The sequence below is a fragment of the Mizuhopecten yessoensis genome, unplaced genomic scaffold, assembly GCF_002113885.1.
Source record: "Mizuhopecten yessoensis strain PY_sf001 unplaced genomic scaffold, ASM211388v2 scaffold9049, whole genome shotgun sequence".
NCBI lineage: Eukaryota > Metazoa > Mollusca > Bivalvia > Pectinida > Pectinidae > Mizuhopecten > Mizuhopecten yessoensis.
In genome coordinates, this window is record NW_018407853.1 from 1,267,637 (window position 1) to 1,289,503 (window position 21,867).

A 21,867-nucleotide genomic window follows, 5' to 3' on the forward strand; every position below is an offset into this window, starting at 1 on the left:
GAGTGTCGGGGCCAAAAGTGGGCAATTGGGCTATATTGATTTAAGCAACTTCATCTCTGGAACTAAGAGATGGATATCAACCATATTAAACTGGAAGCATCCCTCGGTAGTGGAGATTCAAAATTGTACAAATGGTTGGGCTGACCCCCCAGGGGGCTGAGTGGTGGGGCCAAAAGGGGGCAATTCGGCTATATTGCTACAAACGACTTCTGTAGAATTATGCACTGGATATCAACCATATTTCACTGGAAGCATTCCTAGGTGATGGGGATTCAAAATTGTACAAAATGGTTGGGCTGACCCCCCAGGGGACTGAGGGAGGAGGCCAAAAGGGGTCAATTTGGCTATATTGCTATAAACGACTTATGTTGTAGAATTATGCCATGGATATCGATCATATTTGGTCAGAAGCGTTCATGGGAGACAGGGATTTAAAATTGTACAAATGGTGGGGCTGACCCCCGGGCTAAGGGGTGGGGCCAAAATTTTTTTTACTTGGAAATGGTTGAGATCCCCAGAGTATAACCATGCACATTTGCGTCCAGGATGGCCTAGGGTCTGGCCTGGTGACTCTTTGAGACATAGTCCCTGGGTCATAACTTTGAAACGGTTGAGATCCACACCCCAGAACTATATATACAAATACTTGGCATAAAGAGACAAAAGTAGTTATGGTATTATAATAGACCTTGGGGTCTGACCGAACCCCAGGGACCTAGTCACAGCTTGAAAACAGTTGAGATCCCTATAACCATGCATCTATACAATTGCTGAATATAAAGAGATGAATGCACATATGCTTCCAGGATGGCCTTGGGGTCTGCCCCACCCTTGGAGACTTAACCCCTGGGTCATAACTTCGAAACTGTTAAGATCCCCACCCCAAACTATAAAAACAAATGCTGGACAAAAAGAGACGAATGCAGTCATGATATTAGAATTGACCCTGGGGTCTGGCCACAACCCTAGGGATCTAGTTTCTGAGTCACAGCTTGGAAACAGTTGAGATCCCCACCCCATAACCATGCATTAAATTGCTGGACATGAAAAATCTAATAAAGACATACTACAAGAATTGGCATTGGGGTCTGGCATATTCCCTTGGATCTCATTTGGAGAATATTTTGCCATGATTGCTTAGATATTCAGGTGAGCGATACAGGCCCTCTGGGCCTTTTGTTTTCATTTACTTTATGATAGTTTGCCAGCCATTAGGGGGGGAAATTTGGACATACCATTTCAAAACAACAGATATTTTTTTCTTATCAGTGACAATTAATGTATTTGTTTTGACTCCTAATGTTTTTACTTATTATTTTTTCACTTCTTAGTCATCCAATGTGTCCAATGCTGCATTCCTGCCCAAGAAGATGATACACCCGATTGCAAGCCTGGTGAATCCCCATGCTCAGCTGGCCGCACAGGAAGCAGAGCAAGCAGAACAAGAATATGTTGCTGCCCGGGAAAACATGGCGTCGTCAATGAGGGTGCTGTCTGGGAGCAAGTCTCGACAGCAGCAGCATGGTGTGTGTCATCTTACAAAACAGTGTTGTTTACAAACACCAGTACGCTAATATATAAATGATAACCTGTTAGGATATTACTTAAGGATATATGCTACGTTTCTAAAACATGCATCAATCATTTTCAAAAGAGTTCCACTCTAAGTAACAAAACTCCAAAACATCTTTCCTGAACAAATCAGTCAAAGTTTGAATCGCGAGATAGTGCCAGGGGAGGTAGCTCTTATTGCACACAGAATATTTTGATATGTTCAAGAGTTTGACATACCAATGAAATATATATAATATTTAATTGGAAGCTATTAAATGTTCTCTTTGTTACATGGCCCCAAATGTCAGGAAATTGCTGTCAACTACTCAAAACAGATATGTTCCAGCATTTGATTTTGACAATAATTATATTTCATTTGTGAAAATGAAATGTTTTGTTTTAATTGTACTTGAAGAGAAGACTACACGTAATATGAAAAGTGTGGTCTTAGTGTTGATAACCAAGATGTTTTTTCTTTCTCTATTCCTATATTGCAAGGCACTTATTAGTGATAATTTGTACAATAATGATACAGTGTGATTTTCAAAAAAAGGATATTGATGTTGTCTTAGAAGGCACAGTGGTCCAGTGGTAGGACGCTTGGCATGTGACTGAAGGGTTGCGGGTTTGCCCCACGGCATGGCAATGTGTTGTATCTTTGAGCAAGATCAATACTCCGCTTGTTCCAGTCTACTCAGATGCAAATGAGTATGTGGTTGGGCAGTGCTAGAATTATAGAATGCTAGCTGTGAGCGCCGAAATGGCAGCTCCGGGTGTATGCTCTCCAGGGAGTTGAGAAAAGTATTGGCTGGTTGCAAAGGCCCTATAACCACGGACAATAATTTGTGAACCGCTTTGAGGCGACCTACGAACTAGGTTGTGATAAAGCGGTATAGAATAACCTCAAATTATTATTATTATTTGTCTTCTTTGTTACTTAAGTGGACAGAATGTCTGTTGTAGAATTTTCTGCTGTTGACTCAAAGATCATGGAAAACTGAGGGTTTTATTCTCTTCATGACATCAATGTGAAAATGTCCTATCATAGAACCAGACACTTTATTGTGATTGATCCTGTCTACTCAGCTGTTGATTGGGTATCCCAAGTTTGTTGGGAAGTAAAACACTTATTGTATGTATCTAATAAAAATTGATGTCCTACATCTGAGACAAAAAGGTTTTACAAGGCAGAGTGATATGGCTTAGAAGGTCCTTAACTCTATATTGATTTATTTATTTATTGTTTTGTTATTGTCTGTGAAGGTCCGTTACGTTTATATTTCCTGTGTATCAGTTGAAGGTCATCAACACAGTAACGGTTTACCGATATTTAGGCCGACAACGGGGAGTCCAAAGATTGAGAACTGGAAATCCTTCAACAAAGACTGGACATATGGGCAGGACATATTAAGTAGGTGTTGCTTACATCGTATTCATAAATTTAATCATTTAAGAAAAAAATATTTGTGAAAATACTATTTAAGATTTTACAGATCTTCAACGTATGTTTTGATTAGTTGATTTAATGTAACAGGAATGTTTTTGATAATTTTGATTTAATATTTGCCTTAGAATAGAATGGGGTGTGTGAGACTATTGCCCTGACAAGGTACATTGTATATATTTGTAAGTCACTGCTGTAGGCCCTGTGTTAAATGCCACCTCTGGTGTAAGTGTGTATAGGTCCCAGAGCATATTTAAATATGATGCCACGACAATAATGAAGTCTCTTTTAGAGGCTGCATGGTTTTTCTACAGAACAGAACCTTTATCTCAGAAGAAAATCTGCTGTGGCAGTGTTCCGATATAAAAAACTAAAGCGTAATTAATTTCACTCTTCAGGGTAGTGACTTTGTTAACCATATATCTAGAACCAGGATTAACATTGCGCTGTGGCAGAGAATACAATAATGACAGAAGATTATAGCACTAGCAGTGTCCTGTATCATTTGATATTTATATACTGTGTACCAGGAACGTTTTGCCCTGTCAAACTTTTCCAAAATCCACATTTGCCATTAATTGTCAATTTCGCCCTTCACATGCAATTACTGTATGGTGTGCTGTATAATGATTTATACTGTCATGTATAATCATGTATAGATTTGCCCACATTACAGAGGCCAAAAAAGATGAAATGTAAATTGCAGCAAAACTTTCCTGGCCCACAGAGATATTCGATAGTAATGTTTACTCGAAATAAAACTTGAATGCTTTTTACTTCCTGACCACATAGGAAATAACATAAGCCCAAGTACTAGGGCTTATCCTAAAGGTAATTCACACTGGCCTCGTCCTAAAGCAACAGGCCTCTGTTTTTGTCTCCGTATCTGTTGTCATGGTGACATGCTTTTGTTTCGTTGATTTTGTTAATTTTGCAACAGTTTCTTAACATCACCTTCCCAAGTGTTTGAAAGAAATTCCAAAATTTGTGCACAATCTTATTTGCCTTATCCAAACCCCGTCTAATTTATAAGAATGTATAAAGTTTTACTCCTGAGAGCCTAACAGTTATTTAGAATTTGAATAAATCAATGATCAAATAAAAATGTGTCATATTGAATGTTTCAAAATTTGACACTGACAAAAAAGAGCAGGAATGTTATATAATGTGTGTTGAACTGAAATGTTGGGGTTGAATGTGTCTGACTTACTCCTGATGTGATAGCACTTAGCATTGGGGAGACGGTGATGACTAAATGTAGATTTTTACTTTAATGGTGGCAGTGGTAGAGATGGTACAAACTATATCTGTTTAGGAGCTTGTATTTTTTACATTTTTTGATATTTATTAATAGATCTTACAGTTGTATATTTAGGTTATATGTGTACTTATATTGTGAGTGTCTTAAAGTGCTGTTTGACATTTTATATTTTTTTATTTGAATTGGTCAATCTGATTTAAACGTGGTCATTCACCCCATTTCTTTACCATATACTAGGGTGACAAATTGGTTAACATTACATTAGGGGTCATGTTGGGGTGTCCTTTCCATACACATTTTCCTACAATGAAATTTGAAAATAGAAATGATGAGCAACAACACTACTGAATCCGGTACAAAATGTAATGTTTGATTTACATCCTAAGTGCTGACATGTTTCTGCCAAAGGGAGGCCGTCTTCAGAGCACAGTTACATGATGTTTGCAACTATGGTACAATGACAATAAAGGTCTTGTGACTAGCACTTATTCTATTATGCACCAATCAAAAATGGCTAAACCTCTTCACCCTTTCAGGGTGTAACCCTTAGTAACTTGATGACGTCACAGTTATTCTTTATTGTTCTAGTCACATGACCTTTATTGTCATTGTACCATAGTTGCAAACATCATGTAACTGTGCTCTGACGACGGCCTCCCTTTGGCCAAAACATGTCAGCACTTTGGATGTAAATCAAACATTACATTTTGTACCGGATTCAGTGGTGGTGTTGCTCATCATTTCTATTTTCATTTGCTCTGCTTTCCCTGATGTGCACTGTTGAATACCATTAAGGTATCCGCCCCAGGATCCCTACCACCACTATAGAACTGACTTCCTTGCAGGGATGTTGCAATTAGGTATAATGGTTTAGGACTGATTGGCTATAAATTAAAGGAATGTGACCCTGATGTAATGCTTTCACACATACAGTATGTAGGAATGGGGTGAAGGATTTATCATAATCTGATTAGAAATCAGGGAACTTGACCGAGTGATCAGATATATATTCTTGAACATTGATCATTCTGACATATCAATTTATTGTGATATCATTAGAAAAATATATTTGCAAATATTCCATTATTGTGTAATAATTTCGTAAAATCTGTAATTTTGTTTTCAACTTCTTGAGAGAAAATAAAATAAAAATAAAACTCACAATATGTAAATGAAGGTACTTTGACCAATTCACATTTAAGGTTTTTGAGGGATAGGGAAATTTATAACTTTTTTAAGGAATGGTGATGGTTAGAAATTATTTCAATGTTGTCAAATTAATAATAACTTTGTTTTCTTGTATAGTATATTATTAATTTATTTTAATTTATTACTTTGTAGCAGTTTATTTAAAGGTGTATTTGTTTTTCAGATAAATATGTTCTTTCTTTATGATTAAAAAAAGATTGAATGCAGTGAGAAATATGGTATGATGGAAGTAAGGGAGATAACTAACTTAAAAGGGGCAGATAACTGTGATTCAGAGAGGAATAGTTGCTTACAAATTTGGAGCAAATAAATCTTGAATGAAAGACTTTTTTTATGTAATGTCAGTTTTAAGGAACACCTATAAGTGAACCAGATATTTTTACACCTACCTAAGCCTTCGTAACATCATACAGAAAGCTTTCTTCCTAAAATGAAAACTAACGAAAACATTTCGTTTTCTATTCCAGCGGTAAACACAGTTGTTATTGATTTTAATATGTTTTTTTTGTTAATAAATTCACTTGGATTTAGCCTTGATAATTCCTTCTTTAGCACATACTTTTTCTTGTTTGAGCCTATCCTTTATATACACAAGTTTAAGATGTGATGTTGCATAATTTTTTCTATAACGAACATTGATTTTCCAAATATTATAAAATGACAAAGTATAACTAAGTTTCTACTGAAACAGATAGATAGTTGTCTGTTTAGACAAAGATAAGTGATAAATTATAAATCCAAATCAAAGTATTTCTGTGATATAAATATATTATTTCATTTTAATTAGAGAAATGAATATTGTAGTATACATGTCATCAAATGATTTATCATTAAGATCCATTTTAATTGGCAGTTTGGTTTATACACTTTAAGCATGAATGCATTAAAACGAAACAATTCAGTAATTATCAGTCTAATTGCTGTGAGATCTGTTTCGCTCCAGGTAAGCTGAACTTTGTGGGACGTAGTGGTACTGCCGTGGATGTTCGTTACGCAGCCCATGATCAGGGTGAGGCTCCCGAAGTGGAGACCCAACAAGTACTGGCTTTCTACACCTCACAGAACCAAGACAGCAAGCAGCCTGAAGGTATACATACATGTACCGTGACTAACGCCCTTCCTGTGTATCCGTGACTAACGCCCTTCCTGTGTATCCGTGACTAATGCCCTTCCCGTGTATCCGTGACTAACGCCCTTCCTGTGTATCCGTGACTAACGCCTTTCCTGTGTATCCGTGACTAACGCCCTTCCTGTGTATCTGTGACTAACGCCCTTCCTGTGTATCCGAAACACAAATAAGTTACCAAGTGTTTCCTATCTTGGCACTAATATTCTGTTATTTTGCTGACAGGAGAAAATATTGTACAGATATTTCATGGTGTTGAGGTGTATTTCCCTAATACCCTACAGCAACATGATATTTGAAATGGCGCAGATACTTGATATTCCCTTGGGTTTTGAGGAACTTAAACCAAACTATTGAAATGATACTTGCTGGGTTGTCAATAGCTACCATCTGTTGCACCTGTGTGCCTTGTCATTTGTCCTAGGTGCAATTTGCAATTATTGGGTCTTGTGCAGGGTATTTCAGTCTTGTATGTGAGAAACAGACAAAGGCGAAAAGGCAAATACATGTAGGGATTATCTCACTGTCAAGGTCGAAGTTGCAGATGCGTTGTTTCAGAAATTTGTATAAAAGACCTGCATACCTCTTGTCAAAAAGGAATCCCAAGTTTACAAATAGGAGTGCAATCATTAAGACAAACACATTTTTAGCTCGCCTATTCGAAGAATAGGGGGGCTAATGTAGTCACCCCGGCGTCGGCGTCCCACCTTCCGAGGTTAACGTTTTGGTGCAAGTTTTTTCCAGACAGTGTTGGATCATCACACTCAATACACAGTTGTCTATTATGAGTTTAAGTCATTTATATCGAGTGTAAGCAATGTTCTGGACCATATTTTCATATTTAATGGCCCAAAAACACCTTAATTGGACTTAGTTAAATTTGAGGTTAAAGTTTTTGGGCAAGGTTTTTCCAGACAGTGTTGGACAACCACCATCAATAGGCTGTTGTCTATTATAAGGTTGAAGCATTTATATGGAGTGTTAGCAATGTTCTGGGCAATATTTTCATATTTTATGGCCCAAAAACACCTTAATTGGACTTAGTTAAATTTGAGGTTCAAGTTTTTGTACGCAAGTTTTGTTGGGTAGTGTTGGACCACCACCATCAATAGGCTGTTGTCTATTATAAGGTTGAAGTATTTGTATTGAGTGTAAGCAATGTGTTGAACCACATTTTCATATTTTAGCGTCCAAAAGCAGCTTAATTGGACTTTGTTAATTTCTTAACAATCACTTAACATAAATGTTTCTACACATTTAACAGTCCTTGAAATATCCTGGTGGTAAGTGAGGTGGCGAATAAAATGACAGGCACTATATCAACGTTTTACTATACATGTGTTTCTATTGATAGTTGCAGTATTATAATAACATACATAGGCGTGCTATGCTGTTCTCTGACAGCTCTTGTTGTATAAAGGCCATGTCTGTATATCTCCTTATATAACCTGTTTATAAAGACCATCTCTGCTTTAAGAACATTTCTATAAATGGTGCCACTTTATAAAGAAAACATGTCTATAAAGCTCACCTGTATAGATAACACCTGTAAAGAGTGTGTCTAACAAGACCTCTGTCGTGTCTAACAATACCTCTGTCGTGTCTAACAATACCTCTGTCATGTCTAACAAGACCTCTGTCATGTCTAACAATACCTCTGTCGTGTCTAACAATACCTCTGTCGTGTCTAACAACACCTCTGTCATGTCTAACAATACCTCTGTCGTAGTCACTTTCATAGTTACATAGATCCATACCTGTTTAAATAAAGACTGATTAAAAGAACATGTCTATAATTTCCCTATTGTCTGATTTCCGCCTTGCAGTATTAGGTCCCCTGCCAGTGGAGGCCAACCCTGCTAAAACGATCACCAGTCAGGAATTGGAGGAGTTTTACCAGTTTACAGAAGGCCATTACCCGTCAAAGCTACCGAAGTACCGCCCCTACTCCTCTCCCAATAAGTCCTCTACCAAACCAGAGGTCAAGGACAAAAAGACGGAGCACAAAACACAAAAAGTTCAGCCACTGGGCAGGAAACTTCTTAACAATAAGTAAGAATTCCTTGTAAGCAGTAATCCTATTTATGAAGTGAGATTTCATTCCTAGCAATGAAATATCCACTTAAAGAAAGAATGCATCAACATTTTATTTTGGCTCAAATTATTGGACTCTTCTGACTATTAACTGAATGAAGATATTTACATATTGCTCAAACTCCTTTTTCACAAAGTTATCTTGCTTTTACATATTTACAAAGAGTATTTATTCAAAATTTATGTGATACGTATGTATGCATTATAAGTGCTAAAAAGAATTGGTTTTTTTTCATGTGATTCTTGAAATTAAGATTGATACTCAAAGTAAATTTACTCAAAAAACGTAAAAATGATAAACACACTTTTATTCTTTTCAGCCTATTTTAAAGAGATGTAACTCATTGAAAAAAAGTATTCCATTATGAGTGGAGATTTAATAATGCAGATGATATGAATACATAAAACCCTATTGTCTTTGTAATTTTTTTACAGAGAGAATAAGGAGAAACAGCCTGAAGAAAAGGAACTAGAGATTGTTGGTACGGGTCATTTGGTACGACTAGACCAGGTGGTCACTATGATCGATGATGTCACAGAGGATATGGCACATTACAAAGAAAAGGTCAGTACTTACGTGATCAAAAAAGGGTTTAATCCTTTGTCATTGATGTTTGATTATCTCTCTTACACAATGTGATATAGTGGTGTCTTTACCTGTCTGCTCATTCATTTATGCATTAATTTCGATGCTCTTTTTATTCTCCCCCACTCAACCGTTAGAAACACATTTAAGAAATATATAATCCCTCAAGAAGACACTTAAATGAAAAAATATGAATTTAGGAATCACACTTCATAACTCCAATCGGATACAGCACAAAGATATTTTGAATTGATGTCTTTAATTTTCTTCATAGCTGGCCCCGACCCCTCAGCCCGGGTTCCGTCAGCCATCCAGTATGGGCGTTCCCATGAGGCCATTGTCCCGCCCAAGTACAGCCACCGGGGTCAGGTCTACCAGCCCTGTCTATCCCCAGGGGATGAGGTCTGCCTCCCCGACTTACCATGTCCACCATGCCATGCGGTCAACTAGTCCAGTACAGCGATCAAATACCCCAACGTGAGTATCGTACACGTCATTCCTGTATACAAGCACCATCTTTAACCAGATTACCTCTCCTAATATATTAATATAACACAAGGCAGTAGTAGCTCTAGTGTCTGATCTGAGGGAGAGTTTAGAGGTTGAGGGAGGTGGAATGACCAAATGTGATCGGGGGTCTTGGGAAGAAAGTACACCTGGTCTCTACAGGCAGGTTTAACTGTATTTATTATGATATCCTCAACAAAGTTGGCTGGGGGTATACAGACATGTTCTGTCTCATGTGCAGTAGTGAAGTGAAGTGCAGAATATCTCAAAACAGATTGTTATTTCAAACTTCCGTCATAAGTCAATGACAGTGCAGATGAGTGGTAATTTTAAATGTCTGATTTAAAGAAATGTTCAGTTGTTCTGGAAACATGCCAAAAATATGTACATTTTGAAGAATATTTATGTTTCAGGAGCACATATCCAAAATTGTTGTAGATTAGATCTTAATACATGTGTAAACTACATGGCAAAAACGTGCATTTTGGCTTTTGCAACTTGTTGATTTCAAGAATTTTGAATTGTCATAGAAATAGTGCCGAAATCATTTAAAATCAGATCAGATTTTCCATGATTTTTTCATGTCATGAAAAGAAAGTACAGGAAAACTCATTATGTTCACAATTATTCTTGTAATTAGTAAATAAAAATTGCAAACCTGTCCAGTTCACTCGGTTACTAGTGTGTCACTACTGCATCTTATACTTCTGGTTACGGCATATATACAAATATATACAAATATATACAAAATTGTAATGGTATTGAGGGTTGATATAGAGCATAGATGGACACTTGTATAGATATTTTGCCAAACAATAATTCAATATCCAAAATGATTTTTAAACAATTTTAATTTAAAGAAACAAATCCTTTCTTCTATTTATTCCAATGTGTATATTTGATAAACCTGATAAAACTGTTCATATTTCTTTTATTGTTATGTGATCTGTTTTATCCTTCTTGTTATCAGTCAGCCGGTAACATCTGCCGATGTTGTTGTGTCACGACCTTTCTTCCTGACCTCTAACCCCTTCACAAGTCGTGATATACTCATACCTTCCCCTGATGCACCTGAACATTTCACCCCCCGAAGGTCTGTGCCTACACCAACTAACACAGTGATTCAGGCCATAGACTGGAGGGGCAAAATAACGCCGGACTCAATGCGATACAAGTGAGGACAATGCATTTGATTTATGCGGTTGAATCACTTGAACCAATCTAGACCTAAAGCAGGTCTGATAATTCTGGAAATCGTAAAGACGTATTATATGTGTTTCTTTCAAATCTTTTAGATGGGAAATGTAATTTTCTGATCCTAGCAATTGAAATGGTGATTGCAGTTAGATTTAATTGCATTTAAACCTCATATTCAATTTAGCATTCAGACACTGATTAGATGTAGATTGGTTCAATCACTTCAGTCATAAATAAGGAAAGCATTGACGACCCACATGTTCATAGACTAGAAGCAACGTAATGATGATCAAAATCCAGGGAAACTAATCATTTTATCAGATATTTAAAAATGGAACAATTATATTCTTTTGCTACAAAAAGTCTAAAGAAGATTGAGTAATTTAAAACTAGGTATGATTAATTTACTAAAAAAAAAAATTGAAGACAAAAATAAGGACAGTATTAGTCGGAATTTCATTACAGTTATTTAGACTAGTCTGTGAACAGTGTTGGCTATATTTATATCTAATAGAATACGCAAGTAAAAGTTGTCAATGAATAGGAATATTGTCACGGAAAAATTCAAGACTTGTTTTTAATAAAAGCTGTTATATCCATGATGAGCTCACATTTGGCATGAAAAGGTACTGTATACATATTTCTCAGCAATCATGTGTGTGATAGATGCTTAGAGATTACTACTCTATGTGTCTAATATCAATTATACAATGGGCAAATATAGACAAAACTTTATTTCAGCATTTTAAATTTAGTAAAGCAAAAAATACAATAAGGTCTTAATGGCTACTTAATTGTGACAGCATACTAGGTGGGGAAGCTGAGCACCTAACCAAGCTACTGCTTTTAAAAGTATTAATACAAGGCTAAAAATTGTACATACATTTAACATATAACATGATGATAATTAGTCTTCACTTACAAATGCAAAATATGATCTTTTGCTGCTCAAAAAAGGTAAAGGAAGTACAAACAGTCACATTAGTTGTATTATTTTACTAGATAGAAAAGCAGGTGGTGAAAATTTATGTAATGTTTTGCGAAGCATATCTGATATTTTTACATTAATATGAGCAGATCTCAGGTCCATAGAGTTAGCCTAAAGTAAATTTTATAATTGTGTATAAAATAATCTTTGTGTTACATGACAGAAGGTATAATTAGACATGAATCTTTGTGTAACATGACAAAAGGTATAAGACATGAATCTTAAAACCCCAAGATAGAGGTATTCTGTCAGGTTCTGTAACAGTTGTCTCCCCTTGATCAGATGGCAGGCCACAAGGTTTGGTGGTCACACTTATGTGAAGAACTTGGCCAAGTCAAAACGCCCTGTAGGGGCCACTCATGCAGGCAAGCGGCCCCGTACTGCACCTGTTACAGCACGGGAACGCTGGAAAACAGAAAAGGTGAGAGTCTTAATAACTGAAATTATGTTTTTACATAATTCTCTGCATTTCACAAGCATATACAGTATATTGGCATGCATATACATGTACTGGTATGCGTCCATCTGTTTACTATGGTTGTGTGAAGCTCACTGTAATATAAATCGCGGTTCATTTCACCATTATGGTTATTTGAACTGTCCCATGGTGAAATGAAGGCTTCTGGGAATTTTATCAACCGCTAGTGGGTTATATAATTGTTACAATTTATATATATACTTGTGTCTACTGTGGGATAAGATCTTGTGAAAAATGTGGGGCATCAGTGTAAGTAATTCAGATTCCATAAAGTAAAGGTGATGGCCACATAATGTTATGCAATGTTGTTTTTTATACGATTCATTAATTTTGAATATATCAATGCTATATCCATTGACTTAAACCTTCATGTTTGAAATCAGTTATACTTGGCTTGTAAATATGATAGAATATATGATAAATTTACTTTTTGGGAAATATTGAACTCAGTAATTTAAAATGAAAGCTAAAATAACACATTGCCGTGTTTTTGTAGCCCAGTGACAAGAACACAAGGATTAGGTCACAGGCGGCGACCAACAGTATGATGCAGGTCGACCAGGAGGCTGTCGACTCCATGATGGTCGTACAACACATCCTGGGGAGCAGTGATTCTAGGTAAGGTTATCCCGGGTCTAGTGACTATGTGAGGTCAAAGGGCACACATTCTAGATGTAATGACGAAAGATAAGGTCAAAGGTCATACCACATTCTATTGACAAGGAACTTAAGGTTTGGTCAGATGTTATATATGATACTGGAGAATAATTACTTAAGGTAAGGTCAAAGGTCACACATTATCAAGTCTGCCTTAGCACTGAATACAATCTGTTGTATGATTTATATGATTATACAGTGTTTTTAAAACAATATGAAAAAACCTTATTTGAGATCTGTAACAACTGGGGGATGGAGACCCAACGTCCCTGCAAGGAAGTCGGTTCCATAGTGGCAGTAGGATCCTGGGGCGGACACCTTAATGGTATTCAACAGTGCTCATCAGGGATAAAGCAGAGCAAATGAAAACAGAAATGATTAGCAACACCACCACTGAATCCGGTACAAAATGTAATGTTTGATTTACATCCTTTCTGGCATGTTTTGGCCAAAGGGTGGCCATCTTCAGAACACAGTTACATGATGTTTGCAACAATGGCACAATGACAATCAATGACAATAAAGGTCATGTGACTAGAAAAATGAAGAATAACTGTGACGTCATCAAGTTGCTAAGAGTTACAGCCTGAAAGAGTGAAAAGGTTTATCCATTTTTGATTGGTGCATAATAGAATTAGTGCCAAGTTTCTGTTCCTTTAATCATCTCTTGCATTGTAAATACTGTAATACTACAATTCATACATTCACATTTACCATGATACTTTTATATAATCTATAATCATTCTGAAATTATTTAGCACTGATTCTATTATGCACCAATCAAAAATGGCTAAACCTTTTCACCCTTTCAGTCTGTAACTCTAAGCAACTTGATGACGTCACAGTTATTCTTCATTGTTCTAGTCACATGACCTTTGTTGTCATTGTGCCATAGCTGCAAACATCATGTAACTGTGCTCTGAAGATGGCCTCCCTTTTGCCAAAACATGCCAGCACTTAGGATGTAAATCAAACATTACATTTTGTACCAGATTCAGTGTTGTTGCTCATCATTTTTGTTTTCATTTTATTTGAGATCTGTAAAGTAAAATTCTTAAACAATGCCCTGTGAATCTATTTTGATAGCGTATAATTAGTTTGGCAAAGTGTATATTTCATTAATTGATATTTGAAATTAATATGTTTTTCCTGTTGAATTTATTTAATTTATTCATTGTATATCCCCTACTGTTTTGTCTCTGTTTCAGAATGGGTTCCTACAGCGACTTGTTTCTAGATGAGGTAAGTTTGTATTAAAGGGAGATAATCCTCTCAGTCTTAGGTATTTAATGTTGTTGTAGATGAGTTAATTGAAGGAATAATTGAAAATTTCATTTTTGTTAGATATTTAATGGAAATATCTAATGTCTACCCTGTCAAATGTGAAATTTCTGATTTTTACAACCTGTGTTTGATGTTTGTTGTAGGAGTTCCTGAGATCGTTTAATCTGAAGCATTCCTCGAGTGCCACAACAATGGCTAACACCCCTGTTCCCATGGAATACCTCTCAATAGTGTCTAATGCTCCACGCTCCGTGATCGGTAAGTCATCACCGCCTATATCAATCCCTCTCTTATACTACACATGAGCGACACTAGTGAAGGTTTTAAGATCTTCTCAATTATCAAAATCAAATAACTATTCTTGAATTCCAAATTCTTCTCTATTATCTGGTGCCAAAATTTAATCCCTTTCAATTAATTAATTCAAAAATTGGAACTGAACACTTTTCCATGTAGAAGACTTTCATTGATTTCTTCCTGTCTACTGAATGTGCTACCACTAATGTAGGTGTCTTTAAGTGCCTGTTTCATATTTCACTTTGATGGACTATCAATATATTTACCTTTTTTTCATGCTTGTGACATTCATTGTAATGCAAGTAGTAGAACGTTATTTTTTGGGGGAAATGCTTGTTTAATTTACTTTTCTATTTATTCATTGTTCCCTTGTTATTTTTAGCTTGATGAAAAGGGTATAATTGATTAGCTTCTTTAGATTTTTTTATTTTTTTCATGAATGTTTATATTCTAATACATAAAAATCCAACTTTTTTTCATCCAGCACATTCATTCCAAACTAAAAGTGACTAAAAGAGATATATCTATTCCCCAACACTGCTTTGACTGTGAGGTGTTTATATGGGATGACTTCAGTGTACTGTCAGGATTCATCATTTCATCCATCAATACATATTTGAATTTCTCTCCTTTAATATATATACATTTTCTGACACAAAAGGTAAAAAAAATCATAAAAAACGAGGGAAGTGTAAGTATTATCATTGTGTTGTTGAATGTCTATATACTCAGTACACCTCACATCATGCTACTATGTTGTTGTGTAAAAGGTGCCTGGTTTTGCAAGAATTTGTTCAGCTCATGAATATTCATCATTATACCTGGAATTTTAATGAGGACTGATAGGAATCTAAAAGTGTGATTTCTGAAAAAAATAAAATGCTTATTTTTCATTGGCTGAAGGGTCAAACAGGGTGATATGATTGGCAGTTTGTTAACAGTGACTGTTTGTTATCAAAGTTTTCAGTGGGGATTGGAAACTACATATTTGATGTCAATGACTGTGATTTAGTGACTGTTATCAACTTATCATTGACCATATGCATGTCACTACTGTCTGCTGCACTTGCATGTGTAGGTGATGGGAGAATTCACAGAGAAATATACTCACAGTTATATTATATTACAAATGTTGAAATTAACAGTATGTATATGTACTGTGGCAGTTGGTGATGGCCATTTCTGTGTTTTATACAATACTCTAAGTTTAGTTTTTATGTGTTTCTGACTGAGCTGAACTTTTCTATCAGTATTGCTAGATAATAAGAGATAATAAAACATTTCAACTATCACCTAACGCAGAAAATAAGGGAAGCTAGATTGCTAAAAAAAAAGTGTGTAGTTTGTTTCTATCATGAATTATCTAGAAATATTTAAGTCTACATGACAATGAACACTCAATATCCATTGTTCCCGTTAAATGGAGGTACGTATCATCTCATAACCTTAACATAGAAGGGGACAATTTAAGTCTCCACGATGTCGACAACAATACATGTGGGTGGAGGTGTAAATATCACATGGCCGTGTGACATCACTATCAGCAATATGTGGGCGGGGTTAACCAAGGCTTAACTAGAAGGCTCAGTCCGGGTGAGATTTCATCCATTTTTCAGCCGTAATTATAGTAGCCAAATTGTTACACCATTATTACGGGCTATGATTATTTCAACTAGTTCATATGCGGATTGCAAAACAATATATTTGTTTTATAAATACCATACTGAACTAAAATTGTCATGTATACACTTTAATATAAACTGGTTATAATATAGGACCAGAAATCAACATTTAAATGAACTTTCAAACAACTGTTTCTTTAATTTTGAATCCTTCCAAATACTATCATGAAAATATTTATTGATATTTCTAATTATTATTGTTGCCATGGTAACAAAGTTCAAAGCATAAATTAGAAAAATTTGAATGTTCAGTGAATATTGTCATATTTTGCATAGTTTTTCACTTTGAAACTATAGAGCGCATGCTTGAACAAACCTAATATCAAAGGATAATGTGTAGACACCTGTAATACATCTTATGGAGAAATATGAAGTTAGTTCAAGAGTGCGCTCTATGGTAGCTAAGATCAAAAGTAGGCGAAAACCTGTCAAAATTGAGTGAAAATATTAACTGGTTACCACGGCCAAAAAAGGCCCAAACTATATATAGTCCTTTCAGGCAATTACTTATATTGACCCACAATATCATGTTAATATGTTGAGAAAATGAAATTTTGGTTCACTGATCAGACTCATGTATAAAATAGTTATCTGCTATTCACAGAAAATACTGTTTAAGGAGTAGTTTTTTTTATTTTGTTCAGGTTATGAGGAGATAACTCTATTTGTGCACATTGAAATTTAATAGATGACAGTCATCCCTTTTCTCGTGCTCATCTGGAGGTATCATCTCAAAACCTGACCAAAATAGAAACTTGTTCCTGATCATCAGTATGAGCAAAGTGGTATCTTTTAACAGCATTAGATATCACGTTGATTAATATATGTATGACATCACAGTTACAGAGCCGACATGTGATTGCGATCTCCAACTAAACGTCATATTACTGCTGGAAGGGTAGATTCTTTTCTTTTAAAAATAATCTGTACTCTGTACACATGCTTATAGGATCAGAGGTTTCAGATTACAGCACTTCCATAGGTTATATAACCAGATCAAATGATTTCTGAAAAACTGAAATATCCGATGACGACTGATCATTTATTTGTCTTGACCTCTCTGTTCAATACAACTTTCACCCCCTCCATTCCGTCTTTAAACCATCACGAAAATATGACATACAACATGTTCCTATCATAGAATCCAAAGATGTGTCAATGCTTACTTAACTGGGATTTACATCTCGTTTTCAAAAGTTTCAAACTATATAATGTGTAAATACCTTTTCATGAGTGATAACTTAGATTTTGATAATACATTTTCCATAAATCTAAAAGGTTCACAATGACACTTATAAAAAGTACACTTTCACACATGTAAAAGGTACATAATCAAATTTCTAAGGTGCACACATAGAATGATAGTGTTGACAGGCAGTTCAGAATAATCAGTCATGATAATTAAAATATTATAAACAGACATTACTCTCAAACAAAATACATGTAAAATATTCACAATACAATATTATAACACTGAGGTGACTCTTTAAACAATTTTCAGGTAGCATGTGTACAGTACCTAATCTAACCTTAAGGGAGGTAACTCTAAAACTAAAGCAGATATATAATGTGTACAGTACCATATAACCTTAAGGGAGGTAACTCTAAAACTAAAGCAGGTATATAATGTGTACAGTACCATATAACCTTAAGGGGGATAAATCTAACAGATTTTGTACCCTTAAATTTAATGTTTTCAACCGGTAAATGCTTAACTGTTCCTATATTCTAAGATGATTTCATCTGAAAGAACAACTCCACATATGTCATTTTAAAGGGTTATTTTGTCTCTAGGGGACGTATTCACACATGTTATTTATGTTTTAATTTTGAGCATTTAGAATATCCCCCGTGGAAAATTTCAAAAAGTTAGCAAGTATGTTACCGTGTAAACTAAAGGAAGATAAATCTTACATACATTCAATGTGTACAGTACGTACCATATAACCTTAAGGGAAGTAACTCAAAAACAATTTCAGGAATATTGTAAACCACACCATATATCCATAAAGGAGAAAGCATAAATTGCATGTTAAATGTGTACAGTACCATATACCCTTAAGCTGGTGAGATTCCAATGACATTTTGAATCCTATGGCACCAGCCAGCGACAACACTCAGAGAACTTTTCAAGGATCTAATAAAACATATGACTAAGCGTTTCTGCACATGTTTAGATCATCTGGCGATAAGACAGCTACAAGGATTTCAGTAAGAGTACCATCCAATCTTAAGTTGTCAGAGTCTCCTTCAAACAAAATTATCTATGCTTTAAGGAAGTCTTTCAAAATGGATAGGGATTTAAATCACATTTTCCAGCATGCTTCTTTAGGCTAGCTAGGAACATTTTTCAGTATATGGATTCACTTATAGTATCAACAGTTTAGTGTTAAGATTTCCCCCCCCCCCCAAACATGTGGTTGTAGATGTATGTTTAATGAGTATTAGAAAAAGTTGTTACTGAATATTTCATAATGTGTCTTATATAACATGGTAAACAGACAAAGTTATGTCAGCAATAAGTACCGGTAGAAGAAACATCCAATAAAAAACAAAACTGTTTAAATGTTTCATCTTTTTAAAGAAACTCTAATATCACTGTAACTTTCTGTGCACTAGAAAAATGATTAATTCATAATGTAATAAATTTTCATTTTGAAACGACACTAAAGCAGAAAAGATTTGAGAAATTGCAATAAAATATGCCAGATTTAGTGTGTTGTAAGCTAGGCTTTCACAATGGCTCAGAGTATCGATTGTAAAGGTAATGGTAAATTTGACGGATAAAAATCTGTTTATTGCTTCGACTTTCACCAATACTTAAAACTAATCCTCGGGATTTACAGTGGGTAGCTGGGAAAGTGGTTGTAAGGTTATTAGAACAAGCCCTGTAGATCTACACCGATTGCACAGGTATGGGAGTATGATTTGTACCATTGACGGATATTATTGGGGTTTTTGGCTGGTTGTGTCTTAGAGACGTTTACACAAACAGCATGGACTGAATATATTTGGATTTGAAAGTACAGGTAAGAGTTGCCTTTAAATGTTTAGATGGGTACAAACAGAGAAATAAATCAATAATACGGAGAAATAAACCTAATGGGAATAAATTAAGTTACAGAAACAGATCTACATGATAGTTAAAGAATAAGAAAAAGATTAATGGTATGGTTATAAAAACGCATTCAATCAATAGAAACTAACGAGGATAATTAGCTACATACCATGGACGGTATACAAATAAAAGTTGTTAGCTATTATTATATTCAATAATATACAATGAACACGATACATTTTTGAGATAATGTTCTATATTTACTCTAAGATAAGTTGGCCCCTATTTCCATCAGCAATTGCAGTTCAGTAGACATGCCAAAAAGACTTGTTCGTTGTCTTGTAATAAGATCCCTCAATTATAATGCTGGATAAAAATGGTAACCGTATTATGACAGCTGTTTCTTTTCATTTACATTAAATATCTATATTTAGTACTGTATCAATATATTTAAATAGTTCTAGAAAAATCATTCATACGTAATGAAAGACTTGTGTGAAAAAAATGTTTCTTTCTGCAATTATCTATGAGGAGAAACTATTTCACATTTCGTACAGTCAAAACCTGGAACAACCTTCCGGAGGACGTTGTATCCGCTCCAAATATCATTACTTTTAAGAACAGAATAGATAAACTTTGGCAGAATGAAGAACTTTGCTATAGTTATAGAGCAAATTTGAATAACAATGAACTTTAACTTTATATTATACAATTGTTTAACTTTTGAGTCCAGTGTAGAGGAGCTCTATCGGCTCCTGTATTGGAAACTCACTGTAACTTTAACTTTAATTAAGCTGCATTTAAATATTTATTCTTTTAAACAACAAGGATTGATTCAAATAAATTATTTGAAAATTTTGAAATGCATTCAAAATTTTAAAAGTAAGTGTTTGAGTATAGAAACTTCAACGTTTGATAAATAGGCGACTCCCCTGTTGTATAAATATGATGATGTCATACGCATGTTTGCAATCGTTATCAGACATTTATCCACACTTGTGCCTAACTGAAGAGTTTATTTCTATCTCTGTGCGAGCTCATTGAAAAACTAAGTGCTTCGTCCTGCCTGTGCTATGCTGTGCCTATCTTTCAAGTATACAAGTAGATGTGTACAACTTTGAATGTAAATGAAACATTGTTTTTGTGGAGAGTCTGATATTGACGACACATTCATTCATCATTTTATCTGGTAGCCAGTGTAATATCTTAAAAAGTAATAAATCTTGTTCAAAAATCTTCATGGAGCACTTTTGGAAATGTAAAGTGGTGACACCAGTAACATGTACTTTAGTTTAAAACCTGGCAGAGCTCAGTACATCATGCTAATAACAGCCATTGACCCTATGTAGTGTCAAAGTAACACAGAAACCATGTAAAAACAATCCAAATATTTTTTAAATACATGTTTATGGAAAAAATATGTCATAAACCTGTATTTAAAATACATAGAAAGAAACTGTGATTTGACTAAAACAAAAACTTCGATAATAATGGGGGTAGAAGTGATAATAATGGGGGTAGAAGTGATAATAATGGGGGTAGACGTGATAATAATGGGGGTAGAAGTGATAATAATGGGGGTAGAAGTGATATGCCAAATAATGAACCCTAAATTAGGAGCTCTGTTAAGTGGGCAGGAGAAGAAATTAAAATCATGTTCAGCGAATCAAAATCTGGTCATCTTTGATCTGAGCTTTGGCCAGTATCTAGTCACTGGATCAAGGAATTTCTAGATTTGTATACATCATAAAAATATTATTTTACTTTCAACAACTTTTTAATGATATCTTCAATTCCATTAAAAAACATGTGAAATTAAAATCCTATTATTTCTATATTTTGCACCGCTTTACATTTCACCTTACATTTGAAGAAAAATCATTTCAACTCAAAAACACACGCATGGCTTCTTATTTTCAAACTATGCTTTCACATGATTTTAGGATATAACACACCATGTGTCATACAGTGATCATAGATAGAATTCTACTAGAGCCACAACAACATTATAACAAAACTTTCCATACATTGTCTTTAGTTAATGGTATATCTGTATTCAAATTGTTGCAAAATAATCTACTGTATTAATCTTGCAATCAGCCCATGCCTGGTAATAAGCCCACCCATTATATTCCAGCAGAAATGCCAACAAATGCTCTTACATTGTCCCATAATAAGCCTGCCCCACCCCCCACCCCCACTTTCAGTTAGAAATTTTCAGTTGGACTAAATTACTTCAGGATAACTAAATGGAGTATTCATATTGAAAAGCACAGCAAAGGGAAGCAATAGACTGTGGTTGCTTACTTTTGATTTTTGTTTTCAAATATTATTCACTTTTACCGTAGTCATATGCAGTGCTTGACAATTTATCTCAGAAAATCGGAATACATGTATGGATTTACAACCGGAGGCCAACTACTGTATTTACTTATCTTAACACCT

At 35.1% G+C, this 21,867-nt stretch overlaps 1 protein-coding gene across 6 annotated transcripts in view; it reads left to right on the forward strand.

Moving 5' to 3' along the window:
- LOC110457203 overlaps nt 1-21,867 on the forward strand; it is a 75,973-nt gene that overhangs the window by 26,991 nt on the left and 27,115 nt on the right. For 4 of the 6 annotated variants that reach the window (XM_021508365.1, XM_021508369.1, XM_021508370.1 and 1 more), the window contains exons 8-20: nt 1,332-1,524; nt 2,849-2,965; nt 3,791-3,829; nt 6,412-6,555; nt 8,421-8,646; nt 9,124-9,253; nt 9,549-9,751; nt 10,752-10,955; nt 12,249-12,387; nt 12,941-13,062; nt 14,310-14,343; nt 14,529-14,643; nt 15,344-15,373. In XM_021508365.1, coding sequence (XP_021364040.1) covers nt 1,332-1,524; nt 2,849-2,965; nt 3,791-3,829; nt 6,412-6,555; nt 8,421-8,646; nt 9,124-9,253; nt 9,549-9,751; nt 10,752-10,955; nt 12,249-12,387; nt 12,941-13,062; nt 14,310-14,343; nt 14,529-14,643; nt 15,344-15,373 — 1,696 coding nt within the window. The remainder of the gene's footprint in view (nt 1-1,331; nt 1,525-2,848; nt 2,966-3,790; nt 3,830-6,411; nt 6,556-8,420; nt 8,647-9,123; nt 9,254-9,548; nt 9,752-10,751; nt 10,956-12,248; nt 12,388-12,940; nt 13,063-14,309; nt 14,344-14,528; nt 14,644-15,343; nt 15,374-21,867) is intronic. The other 2 variants (XM_021508366.1, XM_021508368.1) reach the window with 2 other exon arrangements.